The sequence below is a fragment of the Nicotiana sylvestris genome, chromosome 8 (genome assembly GCF_000393655.2).
Source record: "Nicotiana sylvestris chromosome 8, ASM39365v2, whole genome shotgun sequence".
Classification (NCBI taxonomy): Eukaryota; Viridiplantae; Streptophyta; class Magnoliopsida; order Solanales; family Solanaceae; genus Nicotiana; species Nicotiana sylvestris.
In genome coordinates this window covers 162902931-162928611 of record NC_091064.1, presented here as the reverse complement: position 1 = coordinate 162928611, position 25681 = coordinate 162902931, and the positions used below count along the sequence as shown (strand labels likewise).

Here is a 25681-nt window from a genome sequence, read left to right as displayed (position 1 = left end):
TCACTTAAACATACGTTTATCCGCAAACGTGCCCAGAGTTGTTCTGAAAACCATCAAATCGCTGTGTAACCTTACCATACACATACCCGGAGGTGATCCCACGTCACCCTATCTCATATAGGTCTGATAACACAATGTAACAAAAATTTCACAATCCAACCTAGCCCATAAAACTTAGAACCACACTTCCACTTCCGTAATCATCCACCAGATTAGAATCTCACACCTATACTCTATAAGCCCGAACAAGCTGTAATAACCCATACCTGCAACCTCAGGTGAAATCACATGATATTCCACATAACTCAAACACTTGTAGTGATAACTTCTAATCACGACAGCTGCACACAACACCCGAATACTGATAGAAAGCCTCTTATCAACTAAAGTCTCATTCCAACACTTTCATATACTACCAATGATAAATGAAACACGCAATAAACCATAGCCATTTCTCAAATCAACCATTTGCGAATCCACCTCTCCTTTGGAAAAGACTATAGCAACTTTCTGAGCCGAACCTCGATATTATCCTTCGAACATGCTGAAATCGAATCTGTTTGTATTCAATAAAGACCCCAGCGATCTTATCTAATCCAACATCATTACTCTAGTGACATGACACATCAATACAGGCTGAACTCACAACTTGTGCAATCCGCGCACCAATGAGCGACGATTCGAACATACTCAAATCATGAAAATGACTCAAACGAAAGAGTTGTACCGTAAGCTCACCAGTACCACCACACACAATGCTGAGAACCCGTCACACATCATAAAAATAGAACACATAAATCTAACCCGCATGATCACACCTCTACATAGCTTCGCTCCAATGCGTGACCTCATCCAAACACTAGTCCACATGAAACACCTCAAGTGACTATGCTAAAAAATCGACAACCATGCACAATATGATATCTGAAACCAAAGAAATCATCATAACCACCGCAAAGCAATTGACATAACATTACACATACCCAAAGGGACATAACTAATACGCCATCCACCGAGCAATACCCAATACTCTTCCCGCACAACATCCACTATGAAACCCCAATGGAACCGCACCATGTGTGCCTATAACCAACAAATCCCAAATGCCCCGCAACATGGAAAGGTAACTCATAGATCTCCTCAGATTACTAATAGGCTCAATAACAATCGAATCAACACATCCCTCACCAATAGCAACTCGAAGTCAACAAAGTCGTCTCGATGCAGAACACACATCCATATAGGTCTACCCATGAACCCCTTATCAAGGAGTTCCTGAAGTTGTTCCTTCAACTGCTTCAACTCTGCCGGTGCCATACGATATGATTTCCATCATCAAATCAATAACGAAATCAACAACCTTGCATGGCGACATGCCCGGCCACAAGAAACACATCCGAAAAGTCCCTTGCCACCGGACCTGAATCAATGGTAGGAGTCTTTGCACTGACATCCATCACGAAAGCCCAAATAAGAAAGACAATCCTTCCCAACCATCCACTAGGTCTTTAAAAATGACACCACCCTACTGGGAACATGATCCGCCGAACCTCGCCACTCAATCCGTGGCATTCCCAGCATAGACAACATCACCGCCTTAGCGCAATAGTCCAGCATAACCCAACACAAAGACAACCAGTCTATACCCAATATTACATCAAAATCTAACATGCCGTGCAGCAAAAGATCCACTCAGGTCTCCAAACCTCGATAGTTACAATACAGTGCCGATGCATGCGACCCAAAACCACAACATAACCTGTATATGAGAACTCCCAGTCTCCAACTCCATATAGCACACGAATCACCATATATGATCCCAATTCCGTTGTCCGAACACATGCCACACTTCTAAGGCTCAATCATTCCACGAGAGGTACTCTTAAAATTCTTTTGTGCCACCAAGCAAACTCAAGTATCAGCAGTAGATCCAACAAAAGAGTGCTGCAATACTACTAAAGTATCATCAACTCAAACACTTGCCCTTTTTTCTGAAAATGCATACTCTCAACAAGCCATACTAGTTAGTAATATCATTTCCCTAATCATCTGAAGATCATTTCCTTAATCCTCTGAAGATCATTTCCTTAATCATTTAAAGCTGCCCGCTGCCTAAGGAGTTTTATGATCTTCCTTTCAGAACTGAACCAAGACCTTACACATGCAAATCTCAAGCCTACACCACATACCACATAAACCATACCGTCCTAGGATAATCATGAGAACTTCATATCCCCCTCCGATCCATAAGCAACTATGTACTCAACTAGCTAAGAACTTTCCATTGATCCCATCTAGAAGAAAATCTATACATCCCATGCTCCTCACGCCAGCAGAAAATATACCTCTCTAACTGTGGTAGAAATCATCAAGAACTCTCCAACTCCCTTTTGCACAACATTAAATCCATAAGGACTGAATCCCTCTAACTCAACAAAGTTACGCAAGCCACTAAAACCCATAAGCATTGCTGCAAAACACCTGCAGAAACTCATTACCTTGTAAACACCCAAGGAAATAATCATATCCTTACCATACCGATCCGGCCTACTACCAAGCTATACCATCTATCCAAGTTCCCTCTGATTTATCTTCAACTAGATGCTTCTTCTTTCCATAACACCACCATTCTTCAACCCAAACTCACCACACGAGTCCCAAGCAAATCCACACCATCTAAGGCTCATAAGCCGCTGAGTACTCTCTTAAATTTTTCCAAAAGCATCACGCTCAAAATACCCACTCCGAAGAGACTCCCTGTGAACCCATAGCCATTACCTTTACCTTCATGATACCAATATATATAGAATCCCATAATTGATATAGAAATGCCACAAACCTTGACACCCTCCAAGGAAAACCTCAGTTTCTAACCAATTACACAATTGAAAATCTCCAATTATTATATGTAAAATCTTGAACCCATTAGAACTATTCCCGAGAATCTTTCACTCTACTCAAACTGCAATTAGCCTGACCAAACGAATCGAACAACCTGTGCCTCATTAGCAGTCTGACACCGCAGAGTGTAACCTCATTCTAAAACAACCGAGCAACTTACGACTCTATGCACCGAGCATCCTTTACCAACAACAACTCACGACATATTTCATGATTCTCACATACCTATGAATCATACTATAATATTTGTCAAGAATTTTCCTTTACTCGAGACATCTTCGGTCTGAATCTCCATAGACCATAACTGATTCTCCCATACGCCTCAAACTGGAACCAATATAGCACATAACCGTGCAATCAACTAATCCATAGTAGACTCCCCCACTTGGCTCGAAGCCATAGATCAAAAGACACTCAATAAGTCATAATGCATATACTCTATTGCTGTCATAGTACCATAGTGAGATTAAACTCGATCCTTCATAAGTTCGTGAAACACAAACCATCTGTTACTTTAACTCTTATGCAAATCTCGCATTCACTCTCGTAATAGTTAAACCCACTCTCTTAAGCGACCCAAACTTAAATTGCAACACATATATTTCACTTGTAAATGAGATCTTCTAACGGACAACATAAAGATCACACAACCTCAGAACACTCCGCAGGAGATAACCCACTTGCTTCGCCTCAAACTAACATTTTTGTATACCTTCCATTATCATAAACATTACGCAACCACTTAATCTTCCTGAGTCTGAACTCATACCGCAACATGAAATTTACTTCACTCCCAACTAGAAAACATGAGAAGGTTCTTCACGCACCCATAACTCGGGGCTATACCTCAAATCAAGATGGAATCAAGTACCTAATAGTTCTTCTATCCTCCAGCAAACCCTTCTTGTCGCTTCCAATTCATGTGAATACATCTTGCAGTCATAACATACTCATCGCATAGCCATCCAACCATCACTTCTACTAATAGGGATACTACCGAACATATAAGTTCAAAAACACGTGCTCACATAATCAGCACCTCGTTGCTCAAGCTATAGGCAAACATCCGGCCTGGAGTCCTCCAAACTGGCCCAACATCAACACACAGAGACCACGTCTTGCCCCTCAATCAGGGAATCACAAGCCGTTGATGCACATCTGATACTGAGCGCTCGTGCGCGCATGCGAACACGTGGAAGAAATTCAAAGAGTCACATTTCAAGTTGAATCAAGGACGCAAGATAAGAATTCAAGAATGTGAGGTTTTTCCTAAAGGTTCTGCAGTCTCCCAGGGATAAGTACAGGCATCTCTGTACCGATCTGTGACTCTACTAAACCTGCTCATGACTTATGAGACCTATGTAATCTAGGCTCTAATACCAACTTGTCACGACCCCAAACTGGACCCGGTCGTGATGGCGCCTCTCGTGAAGACAAGGCCAGCCGACACAATTCCCAAATTCAGTTTTAACAGTTTAATAAGTCAATTTAAGTCATTTATAAGGATAAATTCCCAACAAGTACAGATTTAGCAAAATGAAACAAGTGCGAAAATGAATACAACCCGATATCGGGGTGTCACAAGTCACGAGCATCTACTAAGGTCTAAAATACAACAGAATTTCTGTAAATGTACTAAATACAGTCTAATGACATCAAAGGGAGAAAAGCAGTGATGTGGACGTCGGGCAGCTACCTTGCTAAACTCCAAAGACTCTGCCACTAATCAACCAATACCTACTATTGGGTGCAAAAATACCTGAATCTGCACACGAGGTGCCGGGACTAAAGTGAGTACTCAAACTCAGTGAGTAATAATCATAACTAAAGACTGAGTGATAGAAAATCACGAAAAGTACATCAACATGTTGTACAGAAGTAGTACAAAACAAGTAAGAAAGCAATGAAGCTGTGGAATCTCTTCAAGAATCTTAGCTCAGCTTAAACTTCTTTAAAATGACTTTTCAACAGTTAAGAAATTGAATGCAAAGCAATTAGAATAGATAAGCACAAAAATCCACCCCTCGGGTACAAATACACAATTAAATAGGTAAATGACAGGCAATAAGAAAGATAAACACATAAAGGTTCGCCCCTCGGGCACAATGTCAACATATCCGTCCCTCAGGCAATATCTCATAACAATACTAGCCCCTCGGGCTATATCTCACATCACAATGGGTACCCAAGCTCACTTGGGGTGTGCAGACTCCTGGAGGGTCCCCTTACGGCCCAAGCGCAATATCAAGCCATCTCGTGGTATCATCACTAGGCTCTCGACCTCATATCAACAAGCCACCTTGTGGCGTACATATCTAAGGCCCTCGGCCTCATAATCAATATCAAATATTTCTTCACAACATAGGCCCTCGGCCTTACTCAGACAAAATCCTCACAAGCCACTCGGGCAATAGTAACACATGATTCTCAGCCCAAAATATCATTTAAAAGATCATTTAAGTGTTAAAACATAGTAAACATGGCTGAGTATGAAAATAGTGGAATATAACATGACTGAGATCAAGTATAAAGTCAAAAAAGTGAGGAAATATCAATAAAATTCCCCTAAGGGTTCAAATAGTTGGCACGAAACCCACATATGGCATTCAACCCAAATAATGATGATAACATATAGATTTCAGTCAAATACACGACAAAATAGTCATTCGAGATGGGCTAAGTCACAATCCCCAACAGTGCACGACCCCACGCTCGTCATCTAGCGTGTGCATCACCTCAATATAGTACAACGTTACACAAATCCAGGCTTTCATACCCTTAGAACATCATTTACAATCATCACTCACCTTGATCCGGTCCAAACTCTAGCCCGCGATGCCTTTGCCATTACGAATCGACCTCCGGATGCTCCAAATCTAGCCACAATCAGAACATAACCATTAAAATATGCTAATGGAATAAAGCCCACTCGAAAATATCGCATTTACATCAAAAATCCCGGAATTGCTCAAACCTTGCCCCGGGCCCACATCTCAGAATCCGACAAAATTAACATCAATAGAATCCTTGTCCTCCCATGAGTTTATACATATCAAGAACATCGAAATCGGACCTCAAATGGCCCCTCAAATTCCCACTCAAAGGTCTCTTAATCTCAAGCCCTAGTTACCTATTTTTTGCTACTGATTTTCTATGGATTTCAAGCTTACAAATGTTAAAATTCATCATAGAAACAAGTTTAGGGTCCAAAAATCTTACCTCCATGAAACCCTCTTCAGTTAGCTCTCCAAAGCTTTCTCCCGAATGAAATATGGTGAAAACCCACTCAAAATCGCGAAGGGAACCTTTTTATACTTTCTGACCCAGGCATTTCGCAATTGTGGTCCATTTCCCGCTTCTGCGACCCAAACCACCGCATCTGCGATTTTCATTAACTTGCCAATTACCGTATCTGCGGTTAAAAACTCGCACATGCGCTACTGCAGGTGCGCCTACGACACCACTTCTGCAGTTCCTGAAGGACTTCACATTGGCCGCATCTGCGGCTGCCCTACGCTTCTACGATCATCGCACCTGTGGTCTCCCAACCGCAGGTGTGGTTATGACAGAACCAAATGCTTCAGCTGCAAAATTCAATTCCAAATTCTTCCGTTACCCATCCAGAATCACCCCGAGGCCCCCGGGACCTCAACCAAAAGCACAAACATATCTCATAACCTTATTCAAACTCGTTCCAACCTTCGGAATGCTCAAAACAACATTAAAACACCAAAATCACATCAAATTCAAGCCTAGGATTCCAAAATCTTCCAAATTCCCCTTTTGATAAAAAACCCAACCAAACCATGTCCGAATGATCTGAAATTTTGCACACACATCCCAAATGTCACAAAGGAACTACTGTAACTTCCAGAATTCCATTCCGACCTCTATATCAAAATCTCACCTATCAACCGGAAAACGCCAAAATCTCAATTTCGCCAATTCAAGCCTAAACCTTTCACCGACTTCCAAAATGCATTCCAATAATTCTCCTAAGTCCCAAATCATCTAAATGAGCTAACCAAATTATAAAAATTCTGATCCGCGATCATATACCAATAAGTCAAATCTTGGTCAAACTTTTCAAGCTTCAAACTGAGAACTGTTCTTCCATATTCATTACGATTACCCTGAAAACCAAAACCAATGGTTTACATAAGTCATAATCCATCACACGGGGCAAGTCATGCCCGAGAACTGGCGAGCAAAGTGCAAAAGCTCCAAACGACTGGTCGGGTTGTTACATCTTACTTGTTATAAATTCACTTGTGTTGCGCGTACTCAATTTTATGTTATTATTTGATAGTTCATCTGGACGCCATATAAAGACGACTTGATAGGTGGCCTGCCAAATTACTGATCGGCTGACCGACTGATTTGGAGCATTTTCGTCTCACTGATATGCCTCGATATTGTGGAGCATCATGCCGCAGAGCGGTACTTCGCCAGTTTGGTCATCCGGAGACTATATCGAGGGGGCCTACATGGGAGGCTATACATTATCAGCAGGATGATCGTTCGAGGGAGGAAACGTATTTGTAGCATGGCTAAAGGCACATGTCCATACTTGGGCGAGATTAGAGGACCTGATTCCGCCCCCACCTTCATAGATCCAAGCGGCGACTAGTTAGATGTATACGTCCTTATACCGCCACATTACCCGACTTTTTATCGGGAACCTCATTCATCAAGCTGGCAGTCGGTACACACCATATGACGGGAGGCACGAGGCACTGGTATGTTATTTTGTATTCTTACTTATAACTGTGATATAGTATTCTGTAATTAATATTTTAAATGTTGTGCAGGCTATTGGTCATCATTTATTCTACATGTTGGGACTGCAGATGTAGCAACATGTCGGCGATCCTGCGGTCGCTGAGTATGGCCGGCAGGTGATAGAGCTGGATTTCCGAACACTACAGCGAGCCAGACTAGGCAAGCGCTTAGATCATGTCCCTGATTATGTGCCACTAGAGCACCACCAGTGGGGTAGTCATGTCCTACGCCCGAGGGGATGGGGACGAGGCAGGGCTATCCCACGAGGTAGGGGTGCCCCACGGGGTCATGGGGGCCAGCGAGGAGGTGGTCCCTAGTAAGGGGGCGTTGAGGCACCTTTGAGACACTTGATGAGGATCTTGGAACTGATCTGTCAGGTGACATTCCTCAGCCAGACGAGTATCCCAGCAACATGCCATCGTACAACCTTCAGCTAGAGCTGCCAGCATCGCATGTGACACTGTCAGATCCATTGTTGATCATGGGCTCGAGCTTCACTGCAGATATAAAGCAGTTCTTTTTAGTCCCATCAACCGCAGCTGAGGATCGGCCGACACGAGACGTGGATGGTGGGCGCAGGTTGAGTTTTGACTCATCGTTGTCAGGTGCTGCTGATCTATCACAGGCGCAGGTATGTTTGTATTACTATTAAATTTTAATTTGTTTTTTTTTCTCAATGATTTGCCATGAATTAATTTTTTATCATCTTATTAAGGCTTCATCCTAGCCCATCTCGGAGGCCACTTTATGTGATGATGAGGACACTACGGATGCTTATATTCAGGATCCCGATGAGACCATGGTAAGAAAATGTTTTTGACTTAACACATACATTACTAATATACATTTTCATATACTGAGCTTACTTATTGTTTTGTAGGTTGCTGATGGATCAACGACCCCTTCTACCGACCTTGCCAGCCCAATTGACGATCATGTTGCAGCTCATCCTCATATAAAGAGGCGACATGATGAGGATGATCCTGATAGTGTATCCAGACGGGAGAGGATGCGCCTCAGGCCAGTGGCTGCATTGAAGTACAAGGGTTGTGGGACTCATTGATTTTCCTTTTTTGTATTTTATGTAAATAATAAATTATGTAAATAATAAATTATGTAAATAATATCAACAATTTTTTATGCTTACATAATATGCACATTATATTTTTATTACCCCATTTCTTCTTTATTTTAACATCACAACACAAACACAAACATAGAAACTTAACATAACTTAAATTTAGTACAACTAATTAAAACACATGACACGAGAAATATAAAGATACACTACTATGCTCAGCACGTACATGTCATTTTTTAGTCACGACCGCCTAGTATTCTCTGCTCCAACCACTTAAATTTGTCTTCCAGCTTATTTTTTTTCTTTTTCCACCTCTTTGAGTTTCTCCTTCAACACTACAACTTATCGTTTGGATTGTCGCTCTCTTTCCTACTGTTTCAAACACAAACAATGAAGATGCTACAACTTTTCTTTGTAGTATTCCTGCTAACAGGGTTCATAAATCCATACCTCAAAATTGCAAACAGGTTCGTCGGGAACCCTATAAAACTTGTTCATACACGCCTAGTAGCGGCGTTCCACTTCACCATCGTCCTAATAGTCTGTCATCATGCATTCTTTGCCGTACTCGCACCTTGGCACATAAAGGGGTTCAAACATTTGTTAAAGCGTAAAGAAAAACCTTACTTTTATGGAAATATTTGCTATTGGTTATTGTTAAGAGCAGAAAATAACTAGAATGCGCCCGTTATTTATAGGCAAGACAACACACAAAACGTAGTATTGTACCGCGCTATACATATTTACTTTTTCTAAAATGAAATAGCTTTTTCGCAGCCAGTTGTGATAAAACCGACAAGACAACACACAAAACGTAGTATTGTACCGCGCTATACATATTCACTTTTTCTGAAACGAAACAGCTTTTTCGCAGTTGGTCAGCTTTTCAGACCGATAAGACAACACACAAAATGTAGTATTGTACCGCGCTATGCATATTTACTTTTTCTGAAACGAAACAGCTTTTTCACAGTCGGTTGTGATGAAACCGACAAGACAACACACAAAACGTAGTATTGTACCGTGCTATACATATTCACTTTTTCTGAAACAAAATAACTTTTTTGCAGTCAGTCAGCTTTTCAGACCGACAAGACAACACATAAAACGTAGTATTGTACCGTGCTATACATATTTACTTTTTTTAAACGAAACAACTTTTTCGCAGTTGGTCAGTTTTTTAGACCGACAAGACAACACAAAAAATGTAGTATTGTACCGCGCTATACATATTCACTTTTTCTGAAACGAAACAGCTTTTTCGCAGTTGGTCAGCTTTTCAAACCGACAAGACAACACACAAAATGTAGTATTGTACCGCGCTATACATATTGATTTTTATGAAACGAAATAGCTTTGTCTTGATTTATCCTTTTATTATCTTTTATTTTCATGTATGCTGTTTTAGTTATGGTTGTTGTGCTTTTATCTCTTTGAATATTATGTTATGAAATTTCAATCTTCATATTGGTCTTCTTTACTAACACCAATAATTTTAATGTTAGAACTATCATATTATCATCCCAATAGGTCATGTTAAAAAATAATATTTAACAAGACTGTGGAACACAATTTTATTTGATAGATATTGCAACATAAACAAGTACATACACTTATTACCTAAAACATTACCAAAATAAAATACTAGGTGTATCCTTGATAGTTGAGTACATTAGACGAACTTGCACCAGGAGCTGGATTACCACCGCCACCCTGACCAACTGAAGGACATTTACGACGACTGTGTCCTGTTTGCGAGCATATGACACATTTACGCGCATAAACAGTATCACCAACATCCATTGGGTTCCGTATACGCGTTCTCTTTTGCACTTGCAGCTTGCGCAAATAGTCCTTGTTACATAGCATTTTAAATTGTTCCGGCAGCGAATAATGGTCAGCACCCAATGGCTACAACTGGCCACTATATGTGTTTACATATTCAGCAACACTGTATTGCCTATCAACGTAGTTGGTTGCCCTTAAACCAACTTGTTGAAAGCACTTCATGGCATGTGCGCACGGCATATTGTAGATGGTCCATTTCCCACATGAACACAACCGGCTAGCTTCATTCACGCTTTGTAGATTATTCCCCCGGTATCCGCGGATAGCGGTGCGAACTTCAAAAATACCCCGGTCGTGATCATACTGTAAAAATGAATGCCAATGTGCTTGCCTCCTATATTTCTCAAATCTTCTCATCGGTATTGGCATAAATTGAACACCACTGTCCATCAATTCTGATGCAGCTCTATGCCTTTCAACAAACCTCTCCGAAATCTGTTTGAGTGTCATCCGGACCATGGTAGTGACATGCAATCCACATACAGACTTTAATAAGGCGTTGAATGACTCTGACACGTTTGTAGTCAGGGCTCCCCATCGTCTGCCACCATCAACATGCAATGTCCACTTGTGAAGATCATGTCCCATCAACCAATTATAGGCTCTTTTGTTTAACTGCCGGATCACTTCCATGCGCCTCGTAAATTTGCACTGTTGGTGTTCAGTTGCAGCCATCCACATTAAATCATGCAAGGCCTTGTCGGGATATTTTTTCTGGAAATTGGCCTTCAAATGGCTCACACAATAACGGTGATAGGCATAGGGTTCCTACCATTCAGGCAAATACCGTACAGAACTTAAAATACCACCATGCCGATCAGATATTAGACAAATACCTGAACGCTGTTTAACAACGTGCTGCTTTAAGTGATTCAAAACAAGCATCCACGTCTCTTCACTTTCATTGGCACAAATGGCAAAAGCTAGTGGAAATATTTGTCCGTTGGCATCTACTGCAACTACGATCAAAAGCTTAATATCATACTTTCCATAGACATGAGTATCGTCTATGAAAATTACCGGACGACAATGCATATAACCATCAATTGCTGGTTTAAATGACCAGAACACATAGTTGAAAATATATTCCGGTATTCCGGGATGCTGCTCATGCCTCTATTCAACAACAGTCCTGGGGTTAAAGTGTTTCAGTGCAGCCATGTACCTGGGTAGACATGAAAATGACTTATCTCAATCACCATAAATAATTTCAAATGCACGTTTGCGCCCGAGATATGCCTTTCTTTTGGTTATAGTACACCCATATTCCTGGTGGACGGATGTAATACACTGTTTGATCTTGTACCTAATGGAGACTTCCAAGAAAGGAATCAAGACAAGAGAAATCAAGTCTACATCCAAGTTGAAGTGATTCTGATTGAGCGTGTCAGTTTCACATATGTGGGTGCCAATATATTTACCCACTTTCCACAACCCTATATCCTTCTTGATTGCACGCAACATCTAGTTACAACCCATAAACTGTCTACGGAATATAGCCTTGTATACCTCTGGAGTTGACTCCCTTACCGTTATCTCACGACACTCTCTGACGATGTACATTTTTACAGCCCTGGTTAAGCGAGCTTTATCGGGAAAATACATGCCTTTTGCTAGCACCATTGGCCAAGACTCATCCCACATTGCTGACCAAAATTCGTCAACATCCCTTTTGAGGGCATCCACATCCGGTATACTTAGCAAATTATCAAGGTAGGGAATATTCCGCTCATGAAATGGCACGTGGGACTCGTACACTCTTGGTCTAACGGGAGGTGGAGGAGCATGTTCCCTCGTCAGCTCAGGTTCAACATTCACTTCCTCCTCCTCATCACCCTCGTCAGGGAAGGGAGTGTCATCTCCAGACTCATCAACATTGTTGTCATAATCACTATTATCTTCCTGACTCTGCGCGTCTGCCAGATCACAAGTAAATACATCGTCTACTAGCAACTGAGTGAGGTAAGGACCATCAAGTTGCTCGTTTTCACTGCACAAAAAGAACAAAATTATAAGCTACTCAAAATGAAAATACTTTACATATAGCTATATCACTTCACTTACAAGTCGTACTGTGTTGACACTCCATGATGGACATTTTCCTGTTGGTGATGTCTCCCGGATGGACCATCATGATCCAATATGCTAGAACTACGCATATTCCAACTAGGCGTGGGGTAATAACTTATCAAATTCATATCCAGACGGTACCCCCTGTGGAAAATATCAGTGTTAATACAAATTCAATTCAACAAAAAATAAACATCGTAACAGAAAGGTAAATTGAAGTTTACCAGTCGTCTTGTGTATTATCTAAACTAGGAGAGAAATTATTTTCTCGCTCCTCGTTCTCCCGCGGAGATAAGTTAAGATCCGGCCAAACTCTTTCAGCCAGAAATTGTTGGGCTAAAATTGCTCCATAATAACCACCTGATGACTAGGGGTTATCACTGCTTTGCGCAATCTCATTATTGCCAACGTCTTCAGCCTTGGCATATATTTCCAATAATTTTATTACAATAAATTTGTTGTGTTCATCCGGAATTCGCAAAAAATCTCTAAGAGTTTCATCATCTTCGAGGTTAAACTCAGAATAATAAGCAAATCCCTGCGGAGTCACAGAATACAGAAATCTACCGGTTACTTTAAGGTTCACCGAACGTTTCCTCGCACTCATTTTTTTATGTAACAACGATACCAATTTATCGTACTCCATTGTAAGCGGCAATTTAACATGACACTGTGGAGATGAACTATACCTAACATAGTTATTCTCCATTACAACCTCACCTCCCAATATAATGAAACCCTTATTTTTGGCTCTTCATACATTATAAAAAAAGCTTGATAACAAGAAGAAAAGTTTGAATGGAAGTTATAATATTTTTAGAATGGATTTTCTTAAAATCCTAACGCCTTTAAATAAGGCAATGGCTAGCCCGAGGGGTTGAATTTTTTGATATATAGTCCGGTATAATACCGTGCTATATCCATTTGAATTATTGTTATGTCAGTTAACCCCATAAGACTTATTGGTGGGCCCACAAACATGTATTGCATGGTATTATACCGCACTATATATATTTGAATTATAGTTATGTCAGTTAAATGCAGGAAACTAATTGGTGGGCCCACAAACAGGTATAGCATGGTATAATATCACACTATATATAACGTTGTATTATACCGCGTTATATCTAATACAGTACTATATCGCGCTATATTTTAATGGCAGAAATACCGTTAAACTATAGCGCGGTATAATATCGCGTTATATATAGAAAAGTATTTTTTTTACATAGTAGAAACATATTTTAAGTCCAAAATATTGGCATTTAGGTTTCAGACTCTACTGGTAAATGTCGAGCCTAAGCTCGGCAAAGTAGTGACGAGGCTAGACCACAACAATAACATGAACCTGTGCAGTTAAATCATATACGAGAAAATAACAACAAATGAAAACTAAGCAGATAATAATGGGAAAGGGAAAAACATGCTGCGGGGAATATCAAATCCTGAAAATAGTGCAGTAAAGAAACACAGTAAATAACATGCTTTGCACCAATAAAAGTAATAACATAGCAAACAAGTTCACGGTATCACCCTTCGTACTTTTACTCTCATCCTCACCATAAGAACCAATAGAAACGGCACGACATCACCCTTCGTGCGTTAACTCTCTCATGACATGGCACGGCATCACCCTTCGTGTGTTAACTCTCTCATGACATGGCACGACATCACCCTTCATGCATTATTGCTCAAAGAATATGGCATGACATCATTCTTCGTGCATTATCACTCACTCTCAAAGTATTGTACGGCATCACCCTTCGTGCATTAACACTCTCCCTCACCAAAATAATGAAACAGTCTTACTTCAACATTTAATTCCATGATACCAGCCTCAACTGTGAGTCAATACTCAATCAGTACCAAATTCCATAAAACATGATAAGAGTTGCTCAACACATGGAATAACAAGTCTAAACGTGAAATATATGATCAGACAGTACAATAGTTACAAAAATAAGCCTAACACGCATGCTATGACCCGACAACAACGCATAGGTACTCATCACCTCACCTATACGTTGTACTCAATATCAAAATACGTAGCAAATAGGCAAATAATACCTAATCCCTCAAGCCAGAGTTAGACCCAACACTTACCTCGCTCCAATGGCCAAACTCAAAGCTCAATCACAACTTTTCCCTTCACACAAGCCTCCGGACCAATATAATCTAGAAAATTACCAACGAAATGATTCAATCTAAGCCTTAGGAACTACCCACTATAGCAGGGAATTCAATTTAGGTCATTTTTTAAAAAGTCAACAAAAGTCAACGCCCAGGCCCGCTTGGTCAAAACTCGAAATTCGGATCAAAACTCGATTACCCATTCAACCCTGAGCCCTGATATACAGTTGGTATTGGAATCAGACCTCAATTTGAGGTCTAAATCCCCAAAATTCCTAAGTTCTACCCAAAATTCTCCAATTCCACCATGAAAACTCTAGATTGTAGGATGAAATCTTGTAAAAAGAAGTAAAAGAGTGAAAGAAATGAGTTAAGAATCACTTACTTATGATTTGGGGAGGAAGAAGTGTTAATCGTCTCTTATGTTTTAGGGTTTGAAAATTGAAGAATGAATGAAACATCCCGCTTATATAGCACCCTCAGATCCTCACTACGCGGTCCGCAAATTTCCCAATGTGGCCGCATTTCTCTACTGCGGTCCGCGAATTTCCTACCGTGGCCGCATTCTTCTACCGCGATCCGCGAAGTTCCCTCCGCGGCCACTTCCAAGATCCGAGACCTGCAACTTTGCAAGTATCCAACACCAGATTTTTCTAAGTCTAGACATCCCGTAGCCTATCCGAAACTCACCCGAGCCCTCGGGGCTCCAAACCAATCACGCACACAAGTCTTAACATATCATATGAACTTGCTCAGGCGATCAAATCGCCAAAATAACACATAGAACTATGAATTTAGCACCAAATTACATGAAATTTTCAAGAAAGTTTAAAAACATCTATTTTCTCAACCAAAGGTCCGAATCACGTCAAATCAATCCCGTTTCTCACCAAATTTCATAGATAAGATATAAATATCATAATGGACCTGTACCGGACGGAACCAAAATATGGGTCCGATACCAACAAGATCAAATTTTTTAAATTATTAAACTTTTCTATTTCCTTCAAAAATTCATTTCTCGGGCTAGGGACCTCGGAATCTGATTCTGGGCATACGCCCAGGTCCCATATTTTATTACGGACCTATTGGGCTGTCAAATGATGGGTCCGGGTCCGTTTATCCAAAACATTGACCGAAGAAAATTAAAATTAACTTTTTAGGTCAAAATTATTATTTAATCAGTTTTCCACATAAGCACCTTCTGGAAACTCGTCCGGATTGCGCACGCAAATCGAAAAGGAATAAAATGAGGTTTTTAAGCCTCGAAATGCAAAATTAAAATTTTAAATCATAGGATGACCTTTTGGGTCATCACAACGATCGAGAGCTGCTTATTCTCGCTTCTACATAAGTAGAAATATAAGAAAGAATACCACCGATTATATTTCTCTTATCCATGATTTTTTATTTTATTTTTCTTGTTACGCTATGACAGTCGTTTTTTTTAATTATAACCAAATGTAACTTCTATATGGCTCATCCCAAAATCTTTTCGTCTGTTCCAACAACAGAAATTAGCATGATATAAATCAACCCCAAAAGAGAATAAACACTTTTAGCCCTATTTTGGTCATACTTAGCATCTTTTTCGTAAAAAAAAAATTAAAAATATTATTTGTTCATAAAATATGATCATTTTTTTGAAGAAAAATTCAAGTTTCTAAAAATTGATTTAGGGCGTTTTTTTGATGGAATTTTTTCTTCTACTCACAAAATTTCAACTTTTTTTTTTCCCAAATAAAATGCATGTCCAACATAACTTCAACTTCCAAAAATTATTTTTCAACACAACTTCAAAAATACTTTTTTCAAGTTTCAACCAAATCTATGTTCAAACACTAGCTTAAAGTGGGTACTGAAAAACAGAGAAGGAATCTTGACCGGAATAACTAGTCGGTTTTTTTAGCCGGTATACATAGACTGATTATACATGGTTATATATAAGCGGTTGGGTGATGGCTATTTAAATTTAACTCATCAATTAAACAAGAATATTACCATTCAAGAACTAAAGTTTAGGTAATTTTTTTGGGCGTCTCTTGTCCAAATTGAAAATTCCATTTATTGTGCTAAAAAGTGTTAAATATGTGTATAATATTAGGTTGTTATTTGTTAAAAGGCTCGATTTAAATTCATTTCACTACATATTTGTTATTTGTTAAAAGGCTCTTATATGTTGGTTGAATAAGTGAAGAATTAGTATAATACTACGTAAATAGTATGAATCGTTTTGCAGAACTCCCAAAGTGCTGTGGCTGCCAGGGAAACAAATGAAATGTGAGGTTGGTAAGATCAATAAGAGAAACAGAAAGAATTTTGTGTGGAAATGAAAATGAAAGTTTCCCTCTTAAATAACTGTCATAATAGTATCTTGAAAATGATATATTGACGAATCTTGTTTTTTCTTTTAATATAGTATTCTCGTTTACATGATTTTATTGGAATATTCTTACTGGTCATCAAACGTTCAGATCACCAATATTTTTCCTCCTAGTGTTTAATTTGGTTACTCCAACCAAAACAAAAGAAGATATAATCATTTTATGAAGTTACTTCAGTTTGTTAAAATTCTAGTATGTAACTACTACATGCATAGCGGCTAGCTGATTTAGGGATATAAATTCGTAACATTAGTAACGAAAGATCCTGTGGAAAACATGATCACCTGTCAGTGGACGGTGTTCTGCATTTAGTATTTATGCAAAGTGAATCGATCCTTAAGGAAAAGGGGTTGTCGTCTGATGGGTATACAAAAATAACAAAGTGCTTTGATTACAAAACTGCACCCATCAAGACAGGAAATCAATAAACGAGAAATCTAGTAAGCGGGATTAAGAAGAAAACTTTTTTTCTCCAGGAATCTCGGGTCAAATACAAAGAACTAAAAGATTTCACATCTAGAAAGGGCCTACACCTAATATCTTACGTTGTTCCCATTTTCTCCCTGACTCATTGATAATAGGCTAGATTCATGTAGTTTGGCGACTATTTATGCCTCAACTTGACTATGCTTCACCGCTCTAGGAAGGTTAAATGACGATAAAATAGCTCTAATTGTGAATTTTATGTTTTGCAGGTGCAAATTGTACTTATGAGGATTTAGGATAGTGTTTTGAGCTAAATTAAAGTAAGGGAAACCCCTCAGAGTTGAGTATGTATGAAAGAAGAAAGAAAAGAAGAGAGAAAATGTTGATCCACTCTAGCGCGGGCCAAGCGCGGTCTCAGCGCGGCCGCGCTAGAGCAGAAAAACGGGGCAGTGTACTCGGCCATATGCGCGGCCACTAGCGCGACCGCGCTAGTCATTCCGGAACGCAGATATTTCAGGGGTAAACTTGAAAGTTTGGGGGCAATTCCACTTAACCTATAAGAGGTCCAGCTCGCCCAAAAAGTGGATATCGAGGTTTTCATAGTTTTGTTAAAGGCAAGAAGAGGCAAGACGCAAGGAGGATAATTCGACGTCGAGTTCTACCTTTCTTCCTTTTGTATTTATCATTCAATGAGTTTTGTTGTTGTTATTATGAACACGATTATGAGTAGCTAATTATTTAGTCTAGGGTTTTGATGGAACCTATTGAAGGATGAACTTCTTGTTGTGTTAATATAGTTTGCCCAGTTTAATCTCTATTTGTTCAACTACGTTCTTATTGTAGTTAATTGATAGGATCTTCAATTAGCTGCACCTATTTAATATGTATTACTCGGGAGAGAGTGCATATTTAGATCATTGTTGAACAAAACCACTCCCAAAGTATATGAAGAATCAATAATCGAGAGTTTAAAGGTGAAATTAGGGATAACGAAACCTTGGGTGCGATCTAAGTGAGTTGTAATTAAAGCCAGCTAGCGTAACTCGGAAGAGTGCATCTAGTAAATTGTCGTAATTACTCGGGAGAGATTTACGGTAGTAAAAGTGCTCATGATCGATAGAGACGGTTAGGCAAATCTATACGAAACATAATAGGAAGGGATTCCATCAATAGGGGAAATCACAACCTTAGATCCTTCTCTTATTCGTTTACAATTCAGTCGTAGTTAGTTTTTAGTTTACTTGATTTTATTCAGTTATAGTTAGTAGAAATATCACCAAGTGTTATTGAAAATATCTGGGAAGTTGATTACGGAGAATTCAGTGAGTCTGACAAAAGTAATTGGTAGGTTAATTCCCTGTGGGATTCGGCTCTGGGCTAAATACCCGGATTATATTTACAACGACCGCTTGTCCTTTTTATAAGGCATAGTTGGGCGTGATCAAATTTTGGCGTCGTTGCCATGGATTAACGGTGTTATCAATTACAATTGATAGAAATACAAATATTCTTAGTGTAGTCAGTTTTCTTTATTTTCAATCCATACATTGAAATTTTAACATTTGTTAACTTGGTTGTACAAGTGCATTCCTAGAAACTCATCGAGAACTGGTGAAGTGGTTGAAGCATTATCAGATCCCGAGAAAGTTTGCAAGGCCTTGAATCGGGCCAACCGGAAAAACAAACAACAACAATCAACTGAACAACCTGAACCAGACATGGGGGATAATATAGTAGACCCGAGTGCGCAGGTAGTAGAGCCTCTTGTGCCAGAGGCTCCTCTATATGACTGGGTGCAACCCACAACAGAAAATTTGGCCATAGCGATATTAGTCCCTCAGATACAGGCTGAATCTTTTCAAATCACAAATAACATGCTGCACTTGTTGCAAAATAAGAGACTATTTTCAGGGTCATACATTGAAGGTCCTCAACAACACTTGAAGAATTTCCTATCAGTCTGCAAAAACTCAAAGGCAGCCCAACGTAACTCAGGAAGCAATAAAGCTGGTTTTGTTTCCATTCTCAGTGACATGAGCTACCCCGACTTGGATAAATTCACTCCCTATTAATTCCATCACGACTTGGGAGGAGTTAGTCAAGCAATTTGTGAATAAGTTTTATCCACCCAATAAGACTGCTCAGCAAATTGATGAAATTTTGGGCTTCAGACAGAAACCAATGGAAACATTGCAAGAAACATGAGAATGATTCAAAGGGATGTTGGTTATATGTCCACACCACGGTATTCCAGAGCAGATGTTGGGGCAGCGGTTTTACATGAGTCTAACAGATAGCGTGAAGGCTAATGTTGATTCTTCAGCTGGTGGAGCATTCTTGCGCAAATCATGGAGAGAAAGCGAGATCCTGCTTGACAAAATGGCACAGAATTCGAGGTGGACAACCAGGAATGCACCTATCACTCCAGTAATTCACTTAGTGCCCTTAGATGCATCCAACACTCTTGGTGAAAATATGGCGACCTTAATGACACAAATGAGTATACTCACCAAAAAGGTGGAAGAGTCAGGGCAGAAGCAGCAGGTGTACATTGTAGATACAACCAATGGGGGCTTATGCACATCTTGCATTAGTCAGCCAATTGGTAGCCAATGGAATGCAGAAAGTGATCATCATCGTTACCCTGAGGACATGAATTATGTGTCTAATTATGGGGGTCAGAGACATGGCGGTCAGAATTGGGGCTAACAGAATCAGCCATATAGGCCAGTCCAACCACAACACAACAATGGAAATATGGGAGCCATGAGACCTCACAATAATGTGGTGCCCTACCAAAGGCCACAGGGGTACAACAACCAAAATCAGCAGCAAGGTTAGTATCCTCCTTAGCAGTAACATGGTGGGAGACAGGAAGATGGGTTTGCTAGAATCGAGGCAAAGATGCAGCAGGTTATTGGGTCAAATGCGAAAATGAGTGAAAGAGTAGATTCACATGAGTCAGCCATAAAGAATATTGAAGTGCAAATGGGCCAGATCTCGATGTTTTTGCATAATCTTCCTCATGGGACATTGCCTACAGAAACTCAGGTAAATCCAAAAGATCAAGGCCCGAAGCAGCTGATGGAAGTAAGTCTACGTAATGGTAGATATCTAGACTTGGAGAAAGAGAGGGCTCGAGAAAACAGACAGGTTGAGACACTTGTACCAGTGCCCATTGAGCTAGATGATTCAGCAAAACTGACAGAGGTGACAGTACAGCCTGCCCAGGAAGAAACCAACAAACAGATGGAGGCTGAGAAAGAAGTTGAGATAGCCCAGGAACCGGTAGTTGATGTGGTATCTGACAAAGAGAAAATCCAAATCACTAGGAAGAAGAGACTCCAGCACCATTCCCATAGAGGCTGGCCAAATACCAGAAAGAGGAACAACACAAGAAATTCTTGGAGATAATGAAAGAAATTCAGGTAAATATTCCATTGATTGATGCTTTGAAGAATATGCCTGGTTATGCAAAAATGATTAAGGACTTGATGTCCCGAAAATTTGACTTCCAAGACTTGGCCACAGTGACTCTAACTCAGACCTACAGTGCTGTGGTAACTAGACCAGTTGCTGAAAAGATGTCTGATCTAGGGAGTTTCACAATTCCCTACACCATTGGTAACTTTGCCTTTGCCAAGGCACTTTCTAATTTGGGGGCTAGCATAAATCTTATGCCCCTAGCGATCTATAAGAGGTTGGGGATTGGAAAAGCTAGACCTACGTCTATGTTGTTGCAGCTGGCTGACGGAACTATTAAAAGACCCTCAGGTATTTTGGATGACGTGTTGATACAGGTAGGGAAATTTGTACTCCATGCAGATTTTGTGATTCTAGATTGTAGAGTGTATGAAGAAATTCCCATAATTTTGGGAAGGCCATTCTTGGCCACAGGGCGAGCCCTCATTGATTGTGAAACTGGGGAGCTCAAGATGAGGTTGAATGATGAGGAGATAACATTCAATGTGCAGAAATCTATGAGGCGACCAAGTGAATTCGCCAATTTTTCTCTTATTGATGTCGTGGATGTAATCGTGGAAGGGGATGATGAGACATTGACTATTGAGGATCCTCTTGCTGCATGTCTTATGAATTTAGATGAGGTGAATGGGGAAGAATTGGCAGAATGGGTGTTGGCTGTAGAGGGCAGAGGGTTTTGGGAGAGATCACTTGAATTCAAGCCCATGCACTTAGAAAAAAGTGAAACTCCTCCAGCAAGCCATCCATAGAAGAACCACCAAAGCTGGAGTTGAAGCCACTTCCCACCCATCTCAATTATGCATTACTAGGACCTAACTCCACATTAGTTGTTATTATCTTATCTAGTTTGTTAGATGTGCAGGCACAACGGTTTTTGCAGGTACTCACGAAGTGCAAGACTGTCATTGGGTAGACTATGGAAGACATTAAAGGGATCAGCCCTGTATATTGTATGCATAAAATTCTGTTGGAAGAGGGGCACAAACCTTCCAGGGAGCACCAAAGAAGGCTGAACCCCAACATGAAGGAAGTGGTGAAGAAGGAGGTTATTAAGTGGCTGGATGCGGGAATCATTTTCCCCATCTCTGATAGCAACTGGGTTAGCCTGGTGCAATGTGTTCCTAAGAAGGGTGGTATGATAGTGGTAAAAAATGATAACAATGAGCTGATCTCTACAAGAACCGTCACCAGCTGGAGAATTTGTACGGACTATAGGAAATTGAATCTGGTCACCCGGAAAAACCACTTCCCACTTCCCTTCATTGATCAAATGCTTGACAGACTAGTAGGGAGGTCCCACTTCTGTTTTTTGATGGGTACTCAGGGTACAACCAAATCTCCATTGCACTAGAGGACAGAGAGAAAACCTCATTCACATGTCCATATGGGATTTATGCCTTCCGTAGGATGCCTTTTGGACTATGCAATGCACCCGCTACATTCCAAAGGTGCATGATGGTCATATTCACCGACATGGTTGAAGACATAATGGAGGTGTTCATGGACGATTTCATAGTGGTAGGAAACTCATTCGATGAATGCCTTACAAACTTGACCCGAGTGTTGAAAAGGTGTCTGGAGACTAACCTTGTACTTAATTGGGAAAAGTGCCATTTCATGGTACAAGAGGGTATAGTCTTGGGACACCGGGTATCAAGCAAGGGAATCAAGGTGGATCGTGCTAAAGTTGATGTGATAGCAAAGTTGCCACCCCCTACATCAGTCAAGGCAATCAGGAGCTTCCTTGGGTATGCCAGTTTCTACCAGAGATTCATCAAAGACTTCTCCAAAATTGACAACCCTCTTTGTAAGTTGTTAGAAAAAGATCACCCTTTCATGTTTTCTGATGATTTCAGGGTAGCATTCGAGGAGTTGAAAAAGAGGCTAGTCACAGCACAATCCTTGTTGCCCCCTACTGCGAGCAACCATTCGAACTCATGTGTGACTCCAGTGACTATGCAGTGGGGGCAGTGCTAGGATAGCGGAAAGACAAGATAATGCACCCAATTTACTATGCCAGTAGAATGTTGAGTGGAGCCCAGTTGAACTACACTGTGACGGAAAAGGAGATATTGGTTGTGGTGTTCGCATTCGACAAGTTCAGATCATACCTAATTGGCTCTAAGGTAATTGTATATACTGATCATGCTACTTTTAGGTACTTGATTGAAAAGAAGGAGTCCAAACACGTCTGATTCGTTGGGTGCTGCTACTGCAAGAGTTCGACCTGGAGATTCGTGACCATAAGGGTACAGAAAACCAGGTCATTGATCATCTATCGCGACTTGAAGGAGCTGAAAACTCAGTTGAGGCAGAGGATATTCTGGAAACCTTTCCAGACGAGCAGTTTCTCACCACAAGCCTTGAGGAAGTGCCATGGTATGAAAACTTTGCAAATTACCTGGCAAGTGGTATAGTTCCATATGACCTTTCCTCTGTGCAAAAGAAAAGTTTTACCGTGACTGCCGCATGTATTACTGGGATGAACCTTATATGTATAGAATTTGTATTGATAATATGATCCGGAGATGTGTCCCCGAGATAGAAAAATCTTTTGTTTTGCAGGAATGTCACACATCGGCATATGGCAGACATTTTTAGTCAAGACGATAGCAAAAGTTCTAGAAGCCGGGTTCTACTGGCCAACAGTGTTTAAGGATACACATCAATGGGTGAAGGGCTGTGATGAATGTCAGTGAACCGGGAACATCTTATGTTGCCATGAGATGACCATGAACCCAATTCAAGAGGTTGAAGTGTTCGATGTATGTGGGATAGACTTCATGGGCCCCTTCGTCAGCTCCTTTGGCAATAAGTACATACTTGTTGCTGTAGATTACATGTCCAAATGGGTGGAAGCTGCAACACTCCCCACCAATGATGCAAAGGTGGTGGTGGGGTTTTTGAAGAAGAATATATTCACTCGTTTCGGGACACCGAGAGCTATTATCAGTGATGGAGGCACTCACTTCTGCAATCGAGCCTTTGAGAAATTGCTAATAAAGTACGACGTGCGCCAAAATGTGGCAACCCCATATCATCCTCAGACTAGTGGACAGGTTGAAGTGTCGAATAGAGAAATAAAGAGTGTGCTGACCAAGACTGTGAACGCCACAAGAACTGATTGGACGAAAAAGCTAGATGATGCATTCTAGGCCTAAAGAATCGCTTTCAAAACACCAATTGGTATGTCACCATACAAGTTGGTGTTCGGAAAGGCCTGTCACTTTCTAGTGGAACTAGAACATAGAGCTTGGTGGGCAATGAAATGGCTAAATCTGGACATTGAAGCTGCGGGAACAAATAGGGTCACAGAATTGTACGAGCTAGACGATTTCTGATTTCTTGCTTTCGAGAGCACGAGGTTGTACAAAAAGAGAATAAAGAGGTTGCACGACAAGAACATTGTTGAGCAAAATTTCAATCCCGGAGACATGGTGTTGCTTTATAACTCAAGATTAAGGCTATTTTCGGGTAAACTCAAGTCACAATGGTCTGTACCATTTCGGGTGGTCGAAGTGCTCCCTTCAGGTGTCGTAGAGATTGCGTTAGATAAAGATTCCCATACATTTAGAGTCAATGGGCAAAGATTGAAACCATATGTGGGCATGGATGAAACCAAGGAAGTGTCAGTGATCCATCTGACTGAACCTCAGCAGTCGAGTGAGCCTTAAATGCGCTCATCTGCGTCGTGACGCAACGTCAAAATCAGGCGTTGCATGGAAGGCAACGCATTGACTTGTTGTAACTATCATGCCACGATATTAACTAAGGCACTGGTTAGTAGGCAACCCAATGTGTAGTGACTTTAGTATAGTTAGTATTTGTTATTTTTGATTTTGGTAAGTACTAACCAGTGCAGGTGACCTTGGGCGAGTGATAAGTCCATCAGATGCTGAAGGAAAAGGTAGAAAAGTGGAAAAATCTTGAGGCCCAGGAGCGCGCCCGTGATAGTGACCGCGTTAGTGGCCGCGCATATGGCCAACTATTCAGCCTCAATTTTTCACCCAGGAGCGCGGTTGCACTAATTCGGTGCTAGTGGCCACGCATATGGCCAACTATTCTGCCTCAGCTTTCCGCCCAAGAGAGCGGTCGCGCTAAGGTCGGGCTAGTGATCGCGCATATGGCCAAGTTTTCTGTTTTGCTAGCGCAGCCGCGCTCGGACCGTGCTATGACCGTCCCGCTTGCCACTTTGTATAAGTTAAATTTTTTTTTATTTTCTTATTTTGTATTTTAATTATTTTATTTTGTTTATAACTATCCCCCTCTTCTCGTATCAACACCCAACGCTTAAGAATCCCAGCCCTAATTCCCCTCTTCTCCATTTCCAAATAATCCCATCCCTAATTCCCCCAAGGTTCAACGCCAATCCCATCCCCACTACTCTTCTTCACTTCTTACAATCTCCTCCCATTTCAGTTAAGGTTTTCTTTTTGCCAAGTTTTGTGGATTTTCTTTTGGAATTCTTAACTATGTAGTAGTTTTTCTTCTCTTTACTTAGAAGTAATTTGTAGTGTATACGTAGTGCTTGTGGGTGGTGGTGTTTGTGGAGTTGTATCTCTTAACTTAGTTGGGT

The 25681-nt window shown here is 40.6% G+C and overlaps 1 protein-coding gene across 1 annotated transcript; it reads left to right on the top strand.

Moving 5' to 3' along the window:
- The first annotated feature begins 23831 nt into the window (after positions 1 to 23831).
- Positions 23832 to 24260, top strand: LOC138875933 (uncharacterized). The gene has a single exon (XM_070154813.1). It carries the CDS (start codon positions 23832 to 23834, stop codon positions 24258 to 24260), a length of 429 nt encoding a protein of 142 aa, XP_070010914.1.
- The last annotated feature ends 1421 nt before the right edge of the window (positions 24261 to 25681 follow it).